General features: G+C 37.8%; 1 protein-coding gene across 3 annotated transcripts in view; it reads right to left on the bottom strand.

Moving 5' to 3' along the window:
• CDH6 (cadherin 6) overlaps window positions 1-16,852 on the bottom strand; it is a 131,129-nt gene that overhangs the window by 9,209 nt on the left and 105,068 nt on the right. For 2 of the 3 annotated variants that reach the window (XM_019930212.3, XM_073802034.1), the window contains exons 5-11: window positions 16,223-16,390; window positions 13,880-14,067; window positions 11,617-11,870; window positions 6,381-6,517; window positions 3,731-3,852; window positions 2,553-2,670; window positions 2,168-2,419 (exon numbers count right to left, since the gene is read on the bottom strand). In XM_019930212.3, coding sequence (XP_019785771.1) covers window positions 2,168-2,419; window positions 2,553-2,670; window positions 3,731-3,852; window positions 6,381-6,517; window positions 11,617-11,870; window positions 13,880-14,067; window positions 16,223-16,390 — 1,239 coding nt within the window. Of the gene's footprint in view, window positions 1-2,167; window positions 2,420-2,552; window positions 2,671-3,730; window positions 3,853-6,380; window positions 6,518-11,616; window positions 11,871-13,879; window positions 16,198-16,222; window positions 16,391-16,852 lie in introns of those variants that run through there. The other variant, XM_073802035.1, reaches the window with a different exon arrangement.

Here is a 16,852-nt window from a genome sequence, read left to right as displayed (position 1 = left end):
CTTTATTGACAAAAACAACAGATGCCACATGATCCACTTTCTTGACGGCAGATTTCCTCCTATATCAATGTGGCTTTCCTTCTCTTACCAACTCTCAGGTTTGCGGCCACTTTCTTCAATGGTCTCATTTTTAGTTCGAGCTCTCTTTCAGCCTGAAAGTTACACTGCATTCTATAAGTTCATGGAGAAAATAGAGTACGGTGTGGAAGCACCAGGGGTCGGCAGGGTAAAGACCTGCGTTTGGAACTTAGCTCTACCACCTGTTAGCTGTGTAACTTGGCTTCACACCCTGGGGCCTCTGTTTTCATATGTAAGATGCAGATAAATATAGACTAGATGGTTCTGAGGATTAAGTGAGAAAGACATTTGTAAAGCATCTTGCCCAGTGTCTAGCCCATGCTGTGAGCCTAGTAAAGATTAGCTCCCATTTTTCTCCTTTTTAATTAGGTACAGAATTCCAAAGAGACTAGACAAGATGTGGGAAACACTGAGGCAAATTAGAAGTAATGAGGAGACAGTGAAGTCACTGGAGGGAAAAGATGAAAAGAGAGGACATAGGGAGCTGGTTAGAAGGAAACTAAGGGGGAGGACAAAGTGGGTAGATGATGAGGGAAGGGAAGCATGACCTCTATGAGATGAAGGCTGGCTCTTCCTCCATAGACCATGAGTCCATGGAATTCTACCTGAGTATGGCATGCCAGTCTAGCCCTTCTAAAAATAACCTCTTTTTTTTTTTTTTTTGCGGTACGCGGGCCTGTCACTGTTGTGGCCTCTCCCGCCGGGGAGCACAGGCTCCGGACGCACAGGCTCAGCGGCCGTGGCTCACGGGCCTAGCCACTCCGCGGCATGTGGGATCTTCCCGGACCGGGGCACGAACCCGTGTCCCCTGCATCGGCAGGCGGACTCTCAACCACTGCGCCACCAGGGAAGCCCATATAACCTCTTTTTTTAATCAAAAAGAATATTCATATCTTTCTCTTGGAAAACAGTTTTTACAGACTCACACCATTAGAACACTGATTTGTCTTTGCATACTGTCAGTTTTTATTTACCCTCATATCTTAAAATACTTCCCCCAAATCTTAGCTGACAAAGAGAATCACAGTTCTTTAGCTGAGTTTCAAGACTCTGTTATAATTAGCAGAGTTGATCTGGAACGTGAAACTCTTGAACAGGGATCCCTAGGCTTTCTCTTCTTGGAGAAATGGAGGTTTTCCTTTCCGCTTTTCGAAGTCACTATATTGTCATTTTTTAAAAAGGAGTTTTTCTCCTTCTGTGAAATCCAGGTTAACTCTGGCTTATTTTTTCCCCCCATGGTGTAGGCAAGCTTCTCAAATCTTAACTTTTTTTTTGAAGGGCTGCATTAACTAGCATTTGATTTCTTAGTTCACAACAGTCAAGGGACTTTGGAGCATTTTGAGCTCAACTTGTGCACTTAATTAGTTGGTTGGGGGTAAAAATTTCCTTTGATTCACCATTAGATCTTGATTTTCACTATTCATTCATTTCTTTTAGGTCAAAGATTTATTTCCTGAGTCACAAACGTTATTTATTATTGAGAGTCTGAGAAATAATAGACATTGTGTATGTGGCAATCAGAGAGCAATGCTAAGAAGGTAGTTATTTAAGTGGGTGGATCCAAATAAGTTTTCTGAGATAAAGAAAATTTCACCACGATTTATTCTCCTGTATGGGAAAAAAAAAAGTCATCACATTTCTCTTTCCACTTTCCCATTGATCTTTAAACTTTACCTTTGTAGAAATGGCCTTCATTACATACCCCATGTCCAATGACTTTTGTTCTTTGAAAATTTAACGTTTGCCAGGTTAAATATTAAACAACAAATGAAATGGAAAGGGCATATTTATATTGCCCTCAAATCCCCCTGTGGTTCATTCCCAGTCTGATAGAAAAGAGATTCTTTTGGTGGAATGACTCCCTGGGTAGGGAAAGACATGGGCAAGTTTCACAGCTGTTCATTCTCCAAAGCCATTTTCAAGCAAAAACTAGTTCACGGGTGAACCACATAAGATTCTCAGCACATAACTCTCCTCACCTAGATCGGGCTGTATGCCTTAATGGGGGAGGCGGATAAATCTAGAGAGCCACAGTAACAGTGTGTGCCCCTCAGCACGGGGAGATAGGATGCAGGGAGAAGCAGTTTACCTAGTAGGGTCACGATGCACAGCAGGATGGCAACCAGAGCCCCCGTGCTCAGTCCCGTGGGGTGGACGAGGGCCTCCGCGTGGCAGGACTGCATGTTCCCTTGGTGGTCACACGCACAGACCCGGACAGTCACTGTCCCAGTGCTGCTTTGGACTGGGTAGTCATTGTCTGATATGACCACAGGCAGGAGATAGGTGCTCATCTCGTGTCTATTGTAGCCATTTTTCCGAGTTAAGATTCCCGCTGTGTTGTCTGGAACCGGAAAGCAAAGTGGTGAATGGAAGTGGAAACCATGTTATATATTGGATCAATTGTGATGGGAGTAGACAGATAATAGATGCAGATATAGATATATAGACAGACAAGGCAACTTGGGCTCATTTACCTTTGTTGTCTTGAATGGTAAAGTTTGAGCCACTGGCTGCTTCTGGGGCCAAAGAGAACGAGAATTGGTGCCCGCTGTAAGGGTCATCCTTGTCAACGGCTCGTAGGGTCTGAATCAACTAAAATTGAAACCATAAAGCTGCCATCAAGTCTTGCTGACTCAACAGTGTTTCTTACAGTTTTGCAGTAAATGGCTTGATCAAATGATTTCTAATTTTACTTTTAAAATGATAGCCTCTAGAAAATTTACAATGAATCCACTGTATGCAAAGAACTAATAGGCTGGAAGTAGAGCCAGGGACAGTACTTTGTTGTGGAGCTGTCCTGCGCACTGTAGCATTTTTAGCAGCAAGCCTGGTCTCCTCCCTTCAATCCAGCAGTACCCTCTTCCTTGTCACAATCGGAAATGTCCCCAGACATTGCCAAATGTCCCCTGGGGGGCAGTATCACCTGGGTTGAGAAACATGGCCCTAGAGTGATAGCAAGCTATAAAATATCACAATGATCTATGACAATATTGCAGCTTAAGTAAATGGAGGCACTCTTTGGACAGCCTGCTTAGAAATTCAATCTTGGCATATACATAAGCCGTCAAGCTGCAAAAAAAAGCTAATTTGAATATAAAACACACAACTTCAGCTTTTCATTTTAACATACATTTTAACAGTGCACTTCTATTTTGACAAACTGTAACATAGTTTTTATATCACTGTCAGAAAAGACCGATTTCAGGTGGGGACAAATGTGTAAAACAGTAAAACATTCATGAATTTGTACTGCTTGTACAGATGGGCAATGTAAGTAAGTGAAACTATGAATTATAGGCAATTGTAAAATATGTTCTAGCTTTTACTTTCCAGTATATATGGTAATTAAAAGTATCTGCTCACCAGTAAAGATTTTTCCAATAAAGCTGTGACTAATCTATTTTATGTCAAAACTTAAGACTGATTTGGGATCAGCATCAGTCTTTGAGACTGATGAACTTCCTGTTCTTAAAAACTGTTTGTTCTCTTATGCAAGTTAAACATTCATCGTGGTTCTTATTTATAGTAATAATTTTGTTGGCATTTATCTCATAGATAATTCAAAACTTGCCCTCAGCTCTGTGTATCATCTGAATTATTAGAAGATCTAAATTAATCTGAGCTAATTAATTTACTTTCTTTTGAAACTCACCTGATCTGCTTTTGCTTTTTCACAGACAAAGGTTTCATAGAATTCAGCAAATTCTGGAGGGTTGTCATTGACATCTAGAACTTTAATATACAGCGGTACTCGGCTGCTTTGCTTTGGATTATCTGCAAAATGCCAAAAAGAAAGGAATAGGCATTTATATGTTGATGGCCAGCCCCTTTAGATGATGGTTACTCACTCCTTTCTCATTCATACATAGATTCCCCAAGGCTCCTGTGAGTACCACAGTGAATTATGTATCATCATAGTCACAAAAAAGTAGAATTAGATTGTTTGGTACTTCTGGAGTTGGATACACCTGACGGAAATATCTAGGAGACAAAGCTACTTCTATTGGTACAGTGCAACTGTATAACAAACCCCAGAGTAACACAAAATAAAGAAAAGCTCTCCAGGAAAGGAATTTTAGAAGCATATTTTAAAGGAGGCCAAGGAAGTAGGCAGATGGGAAAAATGTGGGCAGAAGGAAAAAGGATGGGATAATAATGATTGTTAATGGTCTTAGTTTTTTAGTTTGAGAGCTAGACATTGTGCTGAGCACTTTGTTATATTTTATTTAATCCTTATAAACTTCTGAGATAAATATAATTATTGCCCCCATACTATAGATGAGGAAACACATCATATTATAGATGAGACACAGAGAAGTTAGGTAACTTGTCCATATTCACAGAGATAGTAAGGACTGGAGCCTAGACTCAAACTTGGGTCTGTCTGACTCCAAAGCCTAGGCTGCTCATCTAGGATTATGATAGAGCAGAATCAGTGTTTGAAGACCTGAGATAAATGAAGTATTTTGGCTGTCATCTCTGATAATCTCCTGGGTAGTATGGAAGGCAGATTCCTGTTCTAAGAATCAGGAGCTGGAGTCTCTTACCTCAGGTCTCTTCACTCACTTCACTCATGTCTATTTGTTTGTTCACTTCATAAATATTTAATGAGCATCTAATATCTAAGTAGTGCCAGCCACTGTTTGGGGTACATAACAAAGATCCTGCTTCCTGGAGCATTGTTCTTATGGGGGTAGGCGAACTGTAAACACATAAATATATAATGTGCCAGACGGCAAATGCTATGGAGAAATTAAACAGGCAAAAGGGACTGGAGAGAGATGGAGGTGCTGCTTTGTATGAGATGACCAGGATTGACTTCTCTGATGAGATGCCATTTGCATAGAGTTATGAATGAAGAGAAGGATTAAGCCATGTGAATATTTCCGGCTCTCGAGGTAGAGGAAATGGCAGGTGCAATGGCCCTGGAGTGGGAGAGTGTTGGTTTAATACAAGCTCTTGGCTCTTGGCATCAAAGGTAGTTAAGAAGTTTAGACAATAAGATTCTTAGGTTCCTTTGCATCTAAAATTTTGCTCACATTATTCTTCCCAAGTTAGAACTGCAGAAGATGAAGTTTTAAAAGATCTTTATCACTAGTACTTTCAGAGATATCATAGAAACATTAAATCTTAAAAACAGAAATTTTTAGGTACAAAGTTTAAAATACACACGAGATGACTACTTCAGTAAAAAATAAAATTTCATGATGTTATAAAAAATGATCTTTTCAGTGGGAAATAATTTTGTAATTTTAAAGCTTGAAGTATTCTCAGTCATTGGTATCCACATTAGTCCACATAAATTCTGAAAATCAGATTCCTACCTAACAAATTTATAATGAGGAGTTCTTATCACTATCAGAAAGCAATGCTTCATTTTGTCCACGTTGGTTGTTATTCTAGTCAATATCTTTCAGTCACTTCAAATCTCATGAGTTATGTTGACAAAGAATATTACTGTATTATACCATTTTATATGGAGTATTTCACACTAGATACCCCACTGAGCTAAAAATGTTTGAACTTTAAAAATCAAAAACAAAAACTAAAAAATGAGCTATAATTTAGAAGCCTATTTTCAAACATTTCAATGTTATTTTAAAGATCCTTTTTCTTTCATCTACTTAGGTCTATACATTGTGTTTACATTATACAGTTTTCACTGTATATAACCGTTTTATTTGAAGTATTCCTTTGGCCCTATTTTTCTCTGCCTTAAATTTCACGGGGACTGCCATAAAATTCATTCTAAACATTGTGTTGATTAGTATTGGTGATTAGTAGTAGTCACTTTGGTGTACCATGAAAAAGTTACAATTTATATCTCTTAATTCTGTAACAGTTTTGAAATAGACATTCTACAGAAAGCTAAAGGATGACTATCCAGAAGATTTCTAAACAGTGACTACATTTTAGAATATACTTGATCTCCACCCCCTCCTCCCGGCCACACACACACAACGTCTGTGAGCCCATTTCTTTTAGCTGCTTCTGTAATGTTCTGATTTATAAGCTTTTTGGAATCAAATCCAACATGTACCAATTCAACCTAGGTTGACAGATGCATTCCTGTTTTATTGTTCCCAAACTGCAGAACTTCCACAGTTGCTTCTGCCTTTAGGAACGAACCAACATGTGTCTAGAAGAAACATTAGTGCAAATCATTGCAGAGCTCTTTCCCTCAATAAGTATCGAGTGGGATCATCAATACATGGTGACGAGTTTCAGCCGCATTTCACTAGCCCTTGTGGAGATGCTGTCTCTGTCAATCAGGGACAGCAGTGGTAAAAGGGTGGACTTACTGATCTCTGTTGCTATCACTGTAATGTTGTGCCACAGCAATGTTTCTCGGTCAAGAAGTTTCGATGTAAAAATTGAACCATTTCCAGAATCGATGTTGAATATTCTGTCCATATCTGTGTGTCGATCAACAGAATACCTGATAATGCAGAGCAGAATTTAGAAAGGTTTTCTTTGATTTGCTATTCTCGCATCCTAAAACTATTCCCAGAAAATCTGTTACGTGAATTTTTTTCTACCTGTAGCACGTATTTGAATATCGGTAACTTAATATTAAGCAAAATATTCTGATAAATTATTTCTTTACAATTGAGGTCTTAATAGTACACCCACTAGACAAGTTGCATGATTCTGAGTATCATTACTAAAGTTTCATTTAAAAAAATGTAATTTAGATCAAGTTTATATAGTAATTGTTACATTTTAACTTAAGTTTTTAGACATTTGGTTAGGACTTTAATGTGTGTGTGTGTGTGTGTGTGTGTGTGTGTGTGCATAAGTAGGGTTATTGGCTACTTTTCTATTATCCATTTTATTTAAAAAATCGTTATGTTGAAAAAGCAAAAGATGGTTAATGTGGCTGAGGTTAGTGAATCTGGAGAGGGAAATAGCAGATGAGCTTGCGGAGAGATCCACAGTCGGGACTGCAGAAGGATGGGCTGGCTGTGGGGAGGAGCTGGAGTTTATTTGAACTGGATGTGGATCTTCCAATGGATTTTAAGCAGAGGGGTGTCACCATCTGACTCATGCTTAACAAAGATCACTGGCTGAATTGTGGAGAACGGTTGGACGGTGCTGTCACAAATGATAGGAGTGAAGAACAGGATTTGGGGAAGATCATAAGTTCCAGTTTTGATATGTTGAGGCTGAGGTGCCTGAGGAACGTTCAGGAAGCTCAAGATAAACATCCAGACTGACAACCTAGATTTCCTATTCAACACTCTAGGAAGAGAATGGGAAAAATGCAAAGAATGGACTTGCTTAAAGGATGAACGGGAGAATGGAGACCCACAGGGACTAGAACAGTGCCCAGAGTAGAGTAGGAATTTGATAAATCTTTAAAAAGGAGAGTTTGGAGAATTCAAAGAAAACCAAGAGGTGCTTTAGAAACCAAAACAGGACAAAGTCTTCAACGCTGGAATTGATGAAAGACTAGTAGATTTTGAGAAACGTTATCTTCTTTATAAATTTATTACTAGTGTCTGGATAGTCATATGTAAGGGGAAAATATGTATACGCCGTTTTATGGGGGGAGCATTAAAGAGAAAACTCAGAAGAAAGTTGATATGCGAAGGCCATTATGAACAAAAAATTGCCTATTTCAGCTGAATTCTCAAAATGTACATCATGATAGGAAATTTTAAAATGTCAACTCAGTAGAAATATATTTTAAGTAAATGTCCTACCTAGTCATACACATGTGGAAGTATTACGAATGCTTTTTAAAAAAACTCTTGTTACTAACTTGCAAATAGTGTATCATGTTCCAAGATTCTATTTCAATTAATTATTTTGTTTTAAAGTACTACTAGTGAATTATAATAAACAATGTTATCTTAATAAAATCTATTTTTGTCATCTAGCAGGTGTCTAAAAAATATATATTCCATTATTGTAGGCTATTTAAACTTGATTTTAAAGAGAATTAATGAAGTTCACAATGGATACATATATGTCAAGATGGAATTTTAGTTTCAGTTTACATAAATCTAGTGTTTTATTATCAAAAGGTTTCAAACAGATGAAATAGCTACTGTTTTGCCATTTAAGAATTTAGGGGCTTCCCTGGTGGTGCAGTGGTTGAGAGTCTGCCTGCCGATGCAGGGGACACGGGTCCGTACCCCGGTCTGGGAAGATCCCACATGCCGCGGAGCGGCTGGGCCCGTGAGCCATGGCCGCTGAGCCTGCGCGTCCGGAGCCTGTGCTCCGCAGCGGGAGAGGCCATGACAGTGAGAGGCTCGCGTACCGCAAAAAAAAAAAAAAAAAAAAAAAAAAAAAGCCAATTGCATTGAACTTGCTTGATCACCTTTCTTCATTTTTGAGAATGATAAATATTTATAGGACATAATTACCAAAAAGGAAATCTCAGTATTCATAGCCTTTGTAAGGAATTTAATAATTTTCTACAAATATATTTTTTTCTTTCATGAAAAATGTCAAGTTTAAGACATGATGCTTATTGCCTTTATAAGCTGTTAACAATTATACACAGCAGTAATCTTTTCTTGCTCTTTGCCTCTTTTCTTCCTGCTATAGTTTTAAGTTTTACGAGTAATCGTATTTTCCAATCAAGCCTTGAAATAAAGGGTAAGGGGTGAGGAATTTTTACTTGAAGGTGGCTTTTGATTTTAAAGAGAGAGGACTGTTTAGGAAATACCATAATTGTGTATTATTTTCTTTCCTTAATTGGGGCTTTAAAAATTAATAGAAAACCTAAAATGTCTACATTGTTTAGGAAAGATATCTCATTTGAGGCACACAAGGCCTCATTTGTTTGTTGTTTTTCTTTCCAAAGTAATTTCTATTTATATCCAGAAATTTACTGTCCAGTCACATTAATAACTGATAAGGAAAAAGGTAACCAATCTCATCATGATTATAGCAGATCATTCTGCTAGGTACCTCGTTTTATTCCCTAGAACTTTACTGTATTCTGTGATTCAATAATTTGTCTTCTCATGTATCCTGAAGGGATATTTGTGGGTCAGGAAAAGAAAATGTGTTTGCATGTAAATTTTTCATAAGAAGTATTCAGAGTGACATTTTATAAGACTTCCATGGAAATCAAAGGACATTTGTGATATGAAGTTGTTGGAAGAAAAGTATTTTATGTAATTAAAGAATTAAAGATTTGTGCTTACATAATGATAAATCATTGTTTGGGGGAAGAATTCTCCAGTATTAATTGTGCACCTAACATTGTGTCTAGCACTTACTTGTGCAATATTTATGTCTTGCATAACCAAAAACTATGTGTGGTTGTAATTTCCGAATATAAGAATCAGTTTATCCTATAAAAAACCCCACTGGAATATGCATCTATATACCAATATATCTATGTGTATTTTTATCCTTAAAGCTATATCTATATATGAAATCCATATGTACCAAGGGAAGGCTGGCAGAAAAAACTTTAAAATTAGCTGACAGCCAGCCTAATCTGACAAGCTAACTACTTCCTGTAATAAAACATAATATAATTGCAATGGGTAAAAGTGGTATTTGGTATAAAAAGTAAAACAGACATAAAAATGAAGCCTACATTCCCAGAAGACATTATCTCTTTCAGTTAAAAGCATGTTGACTGATCAAAGAGGTAACCGAAGCTCATATTTATAAACTTCCAGCATTAGCACCTTTAAATTGGTCTTGATGTGGACCTGCTAAGATTTTTGTCTTATGCAGTAGAACGAACTCAGCACGTTGGGAAAGTACTTAAGGTTATTTGTGTTGTAGGAGCAGAGGCCGTCCTTCATTTTCCTTATTAATAATGTTAAATGTATACGGAGGAACACTTGACCCATGGGGCTCTCATGTGGCTGCTTTGGGTTGCCCATCATCCAATTTAAGGAGCCTACACGTATTCCAGTAGAATGATAAGACAACAGAGTCTGTTTTCCCAAAGATTTAAAATTATTCCCTGAAAATAAGCCAGGCATTTTTGAGTCTTAGATGTGGGACTTGCCATGAGGTTTCATTTGAACTCAATGGCTAAAAAGTTGAACTCAAGGGCTCAATGGCTAAAAAGTTGGAAAACGACTGCCTTAGAGCCTCAAACTCTTTCATGTGCAATAGTATTCTTCATGCAGCAGCCAATGTGGTCCTCTTAGAGAGTAGTTTTGGATTAGTTGACTTTTCTACCCAAAGCTCTCCAGTGGCTTCTTACCTCAATCACAAAAAAATCCAGTGGTTACCAGCGCCTACAAACCCCAGTAGGCCCTGCTTCACTCACCACCTACCAAACCTCCCTGTCGCCTCATACCGTGCCACTCCCAGCCTGCATCCCTCTCTCAGCTGCGGAGGCCTCTCCTCCTACCTGCCAAGCAAGCTCTGATATCAGACCTTACCCTTGCTTTCCCCTCTTGTTGGCATGTTCCTCCCCCAAAGAGCAGTGTGGTTCATCCCTTCATTTCATTCAAATCTTTACTCAGATGATTTCCAACAAGGCCAAGCCTGACCACACTATCTAAAATAGTACCCCAGATACCCTTTGTTTTCTATACTCTGTCTTATTTTACTGCTTACACTTTAGTTTCACCTGACATAGCATATATTTATCATTTGCTTATTTCTTTCTTCCCCAATTAGAATGTAAGCTCCATGAGTTCAGGACTTGGTACTGTTCTCTGTCATATCTCTAGTGCCTAGAACATGCCTGGCACACGGCAAGTGCCCTGATCAGAATAGATCTGTAGACTCATGGGTACAGCTTCTCAGTCTGCTTACTTTCTTCGGGAGGAATAATTTACACAATACTATTCTGGTTTAGCACTTTTCTCATCTAGTCAACTAAGCTACTGGTAAAGGCTCAAAGTTGTTGACTCCAGTGCTTTCATGATGAGATTCTAGAATGCTTAAGCAGTGGTGGTCTCAAAGGGCAATGAGGCTTTCTTACAACATGATTTACAACGAAGGTGTAAGGAAAGTACAGGGAAAATAGAGCTTGCTTACGTAGTATATATTTGGATTCAGCTCTATTAATTTAATTTCCCCAGGATTTCACAGACGTATATCATGAAACAGTGCTTGTTTTTATCCGTGTCTGCAACAGAAAAAAATTACGCATCCAAATGGAGCATAATTCTGCCTGTAAGTGTTACATGGTGGGTTCTTCCACGCTTGAAAAACTGACTTTCAAGCACAGCGCCTTGTTTGTTAAAAATGCTTTCTCCATTCCATACCAATCTCTGACAAATCTAAGACCTAAAAAAAAAAAAAAAAAAATCCAGACCATTCAGTTGCATTACCTTGTACCACTTCCATGTAAGCAGTAACCTCCTTATAGGTCATTTTATGTTTTTTCACCCCCAATTTTGAGTTTTTTAGGTTTACATCGTTGCTAAAATAATATTTTATGATGAGCAAGGAGAGCAGAGTTAGTAAAGGTACTTTAAAGTAGTTTTTCAGGAAGAGAAAACTAATTGGAAAAACAGGATTCCTCTTTTCCAACTTACAAGTGAATATTTGAATATAAGTCAACAAACTTATGGAAGAGACATGTCACAGAAGTGTGCTTACTTGACAGGATTTCGGGCAGCATCTGGATCTTGGGCTGTGACTGAGCCTATTGTCGTATTTATCTGAGCATCTTCTCTTATTTGTAGGATGTAGGCCAGTTTGCTGAAGACAGGGGGCTCGTCTACATCTTCCACCATAATTTTAACTGTGGCTGAATCTTTGAATGGACCCAGGTAGAGAAAGCGGGGTTCAATGTGAGGGTTGGAGGCTTCCACTTTGAGGCTGTACACTTTCTTCTTTTCAAAGTCCAAGAGCTTGCGGGGGGTGCGGGGAGGAAGAAGTGACATATTTAAAGCAGCCAAGACACAGAAAGCCAAGGCATGAGCCATTTTTAGTGCAAATCACTGATAAATGAAAGTGATCATATTGCTTTGAGACATCACTACACAGCGTGATACTGGATAAAGACATTGGAATTCAGATACCACACAATCCTGATGGAAGTGTGGGCTGAAATCACGCACCACGGGTGCAAGTTATGATGGGCAAGAGAGGGAACCTAGAAGCAGGAGGGAACCTAGAACAGGCCCCCTTTAAAAAAAATCCTTATATTTGACTACAGGGAGCCTCGCCAGGGGCAGGTTGGCAAATATGTAGTAGATCCTTCTGTGTCAGATGTTGTCACATTTGGCTGTAATTGAACAGCTAATGAGTGCTTAAAATTTGCCAAGGGACTTCCCCGGCAGTCCAGTGGTTAAGACTCTGTGCTTCCACTGCAGTGGGTGTGGGTTCAATCCCTGGTCAGGGAACTAAGATCCCACATGCTGCGTGGTACGGCCAAAAAAATTTTTTTTTAATTTAAAAAAATTGCCAATATCTGAGCCCCACCCTGGACCATTAAACCAGAATATCTGGGGTGGGGATGGCAATCTATACTTTTAAACACCTCCCCTAGTGATTCTACTGTGCAGCCAGGATGGAGAACCACTGGTCTGCAGCATGATTCCCTGTTCTTCATTCAGATAAAATAGATTATAAATGGGTTTTTTTTTAGCGTGAGTTGATAAAATATTCCAAGTGATATCCTGATAAGGGCGTCCGGCTAATTACTTGCCAAAGAAAGTAATGATCATTGTTGTCAGAGGTCTTTAGGAGAAGTATCTCTGCTTCTGGAGACATAGTGAACCCAAATGCTTGTTGCTGACTTTTAGTTTTAGATGATAATATGACAAGGCTCACGAGAAACACAATTAATCAAGATGTTAGTGAATGTGATTTAGTCGGCTAGGCAAAATTTCAGTTTGAATCTGATAAGGCACTAAGAATATTAAAAAGGTTAATGCACACTAATGGGCCTCCTAATTATATTATAGTATAAAACATTGATCTGAATGCCACTTAAACATGTTTTATTGTGTTTCCAGATATTAAGGCATGTAATCCAAAGCTTAAGATGAAAATTTTTCTTCTTATTTACATCTACTTACGCTTATATTTACCAGCAAATACAACAATATGCGACAGGAGAGAGAAGATATTACACCATACATGATAAAAGTGAAATCTTTAAAAAAAAAGTAACCAAAACTAATATTATTTTCAGCTTTGAAGCACACGGTTTATTGGTTTTTAATTTTTGCCATATTTTAGTATACTGCTCCGTGGTACCAAACAATTCTGCGGGTTAAATAGTGAATAAGTACATAGGGGAAAATAGGAATTAAGAATATAAAATCTTTATTATTGTGTTCCAAAAAGTAGCTAAAGAGCTTGCAGGAAATATTGCTACTTTATTTTTGTGGTCTTTATATATCCTCTCTAATTCAAACCATCTTTATCACTGCTTGTATTATTCTCTTCCTTCAAAGCACGTAATGGAGTTTGTAGTTATACATGTTTCTTTGTTTATTTGCTTCCTTGTCCATGGGAGCAGTTCCCTGAGAGGAGAGACCATCCTGTTGAATGTACTATTGCACCTCCAGCATCTAGAACAGTGTCTGGAACTGTTTTTAAATTTATTCTTCACTTACATTATTTATTTCATGTATTTTTTGTATATCATTTGTTTATATTGTTTATTTACTTAGGAAGTTTTTAATAAAAATTTATTGAAAGTACGGAATTAATGAATGTATAAGATTATTGAGGACCCCTGAAAGCCAACCAAAGAACTCTCAATGTAATTAGACTAGGTCTTAAAAAGAAAATTAATAAAACAAGACTTGAGAGGAACGTTCATGTGAGATGTAATTGCCCCCAGTTACTTAGGGACCAGAGAAAAGTAAATGCCTTCATTTGTGTGGTATTTTAAAAAATGCATTACCTTTTTGACAGTTATAATCCCTTCCTGGGTTTCCTGATCGGTGATGACATCGAACATGTCCAGCCCCTCTCCCTCTGTAATGCTGTACTCAATTTCAGCATTTTCTCCCAGGTCGGCATCACTGGCTTTGATCCTGCCAATTGGTGTACCCGGCGGAGATGATTCAGGGGTTTTAAACTGGTATGTACCTATTAATCACCAGACAGAAATAAGTCAAACATAGACTAATTACACTCCATCATACTAAAAACAAAACCCATTTTCTAGGAGTTCGTTCACACATTACCATGGATGCAGGCAGATTCGTGCTTTCCTTAAAATAATTAATGGTGCCCTAGTCTCCTTAACGTTTTTACTTTCATGATTATTAAGAATATTTCTTCTATTTCATGACCTGTCTCGTGGCAAAGGGAAAACACTTTTCTTGTCCTGTAAGTAGGCTTCCAAGTTTTTGGTGTGATTGTGAGAAAGTTTGAACTGTGAAAGGAGGGTGCAGAAGGTTGCAAAGACCCCTGTTAATGTAATCTAGCAGAAAGAATAAAAAAGAATTTAACCTGAACTGTGACTTTAAGCCAATTACTAGGTGTTCTTTAAAAGAGCTCTTTCTGTCATTGCTAATAATAACTGAAGGTGAAAACAAATTACAGCACTTCCAGAATGTATCCAAGTAGAGATTCCTTCACTCCTACATGAAGCTGGTCTAGTTGCAGTTAGGGATATAGATAAATACATTGAGAAAAAATCTCTTAATTTTTTCTAATTTTGACTAATTTCTTCCTTTAAATTTTACTAGTGTTTTTTCTATGCATAGATTTCTCCCATTCTTGTATTTATATTACTAATTTAAAAGCTAGACATATACTTTTCTCATGTTGGAAAAGACGTTGAAGGAGAGTACATGTGAGTTTCAATTAGATCTGTCAGGCCAGCATGTGCTTAGGAACAGACAAATAGTAAAAACAAAACTTATTCTATTCTCACCCATTACATTTTGCCAACTATTTACACAAATTGCTTTGGAAAAAAAATTTATAGACTATGACACTACTAAAATATAGTCCTTCAACAATATTTAATCCACTAAGTATTGATTGAGCTCATCCTTGGTAAAATGATAAAACATGCCAAGTTTTTCTCTAGTGTATTCCACTTCCCTTTCGGGTGCCTCCAGCCCCTTTCTATATTCTCTGGTCCCTTGCCTCGGGACATTACGCAGTAATGATCACAGTCTATTTATTCAAGGAGAGAGCACAGAGGGGGAAGGTCCTGTGGTATGGGTAATCCTTCTGTTATCCTTCCCCAGGACGTCCCCATATGGAAAAGGAGGTTTCTGGGAAATGTGCTGGTGATTCTGATATTTTCATTTCAGGCCTCTGTGGGGGATGTTTTAGCGTTCATAAAAACCTTTCTTCTCCCCGTTAAATCAGAAATTAGTTAGCTATTCTGTTTTTGCATTTAACTGTGATTAAAATACTTGAAAAAAGTAAACAAGATAAAACTATTTCCTGTTGATCTGTGTGTATCTCCATTATAAAAGAAGCCCTTATTAGCTGACCAGCTTTACAAAAGGGCCACGCTTGAGTAAGTGGGTTTTCTACTTAATGATGGCAGCTGTTTTCTCCTGGAAGACAGGATTCAGGTCGTTTTCTTAGGAAATCATAGTCAGAAAGGAATTTTGATCCTGGAAGAAAAATGTCATTAAAACCAGTACCTATGTGAGGTCTCTAAGTGAAAGGGTCAAGTGTACTGCTTGAGACAGAGTGGGCATTTATGAATGCTGGTTTCTCCTTTATCGTCCTTCTTACCTAATCATGAGCGTTAAAGATTTTAGAGATGACTTTTGGTATCTCAATTAACCATAATGTAGAAAACTATTTATGATTACAAATGGATTAAGTAAATAGTTATTTCCACAGTTGTATTTTTAGAAACAGTAAAATGATAAATCCTCCCCTTGCAAAGCCTCGTGAGGACTTAAGGGAGATTACATGCCTGATTAAATTCACAAAATATAAAGTCAAATTTTTCCTAACAGCAGCAGGCTTGTATACATATGTTCTGCACAAGCATATTTATGCCTGTGGTGGTCTTATTAATAAGGAAAAATAAAATAATGATGTTGCTTTTATAATAACCATATCAGACTATCGCTCAGCTAATTACCAATAAATGTTCACATCTACTGAGCATCAGTGTTGTCCACTCATTTTAATAAATGTGCCAGTTCTTACTAAATTCACTGACTTTGGCAATTAATAATAATAACGGGAAATAAATATCATTCTTAAAGTTACAGTTTTACAAAAGTGCACTGAAGACACTCATTCAATCAAATGTTCCTACTCTGGGGAAACCGGGGAGGGTTGTCATTGACATCCGTCAGCGTGATGTTCACTGTGGTGGTCCCAGACAATCCCCCCATCTGTCCACCCATATCCTTGGCTTGAATCACCACTTGGTACTGCTCCCTGTTTTCACGATCCATGTTGAGCAAGGCTGTCTTGATGATACCTATGGATATGAAGTTCAGAAATGGAAAGGGATATATTAAAAATACTTTACAAAATCATTTATTTATGCAAACAAACATAGATTGTCACCCACAATATGCATCACACTGTGCAGATGTCATGGTTGACCATTAAGATGATTGATTATAGTAATCAATCAATAGTAATCAATTTCCTTCATACTGAAGGAAATTAAACCCACATAGGGGAGGTAGATACATAGATACATTAAAAAAAATACACCTATAATGCAAGGAGAATGAAAACAAGTACAAGTCACATCCTGCAATAGTGCAGACTGTAAGTGCTATAAATATTAAGTGTTATAAGATGACACAGCAAAATATAACTTGGCGTGTGGCACAGTGCTAGACTACTGTAGCTGCTTGATAAAGGACACTAGGTGCATTATGAGGAAATTAATAAAGTCATATATACTTGAACTGACTCCTGAGTTTCACAT

The sequence above is a fragment of the Tursiops truncatus genome, chromosome 3, assembly GCF_011762595.2.
Source record: "Tursiops truncatus isolate mTurTru1 chromosome 3, mTurTru1.mat.Y, whole genome shotgun sequence".
In the NCBI taxonomy this organism is placed as follows: domain Eukaryota; kingdom Metazoa; phylum Chordata; class Mammalia; order Artiodactyla; family Delphinidae; genus Tursiops; species Tursiops truncatus.
Note: the sequence above shows the minus strand (reverse complement) of the source record. Positions and strands in the feature narration are given on the sequence as shown.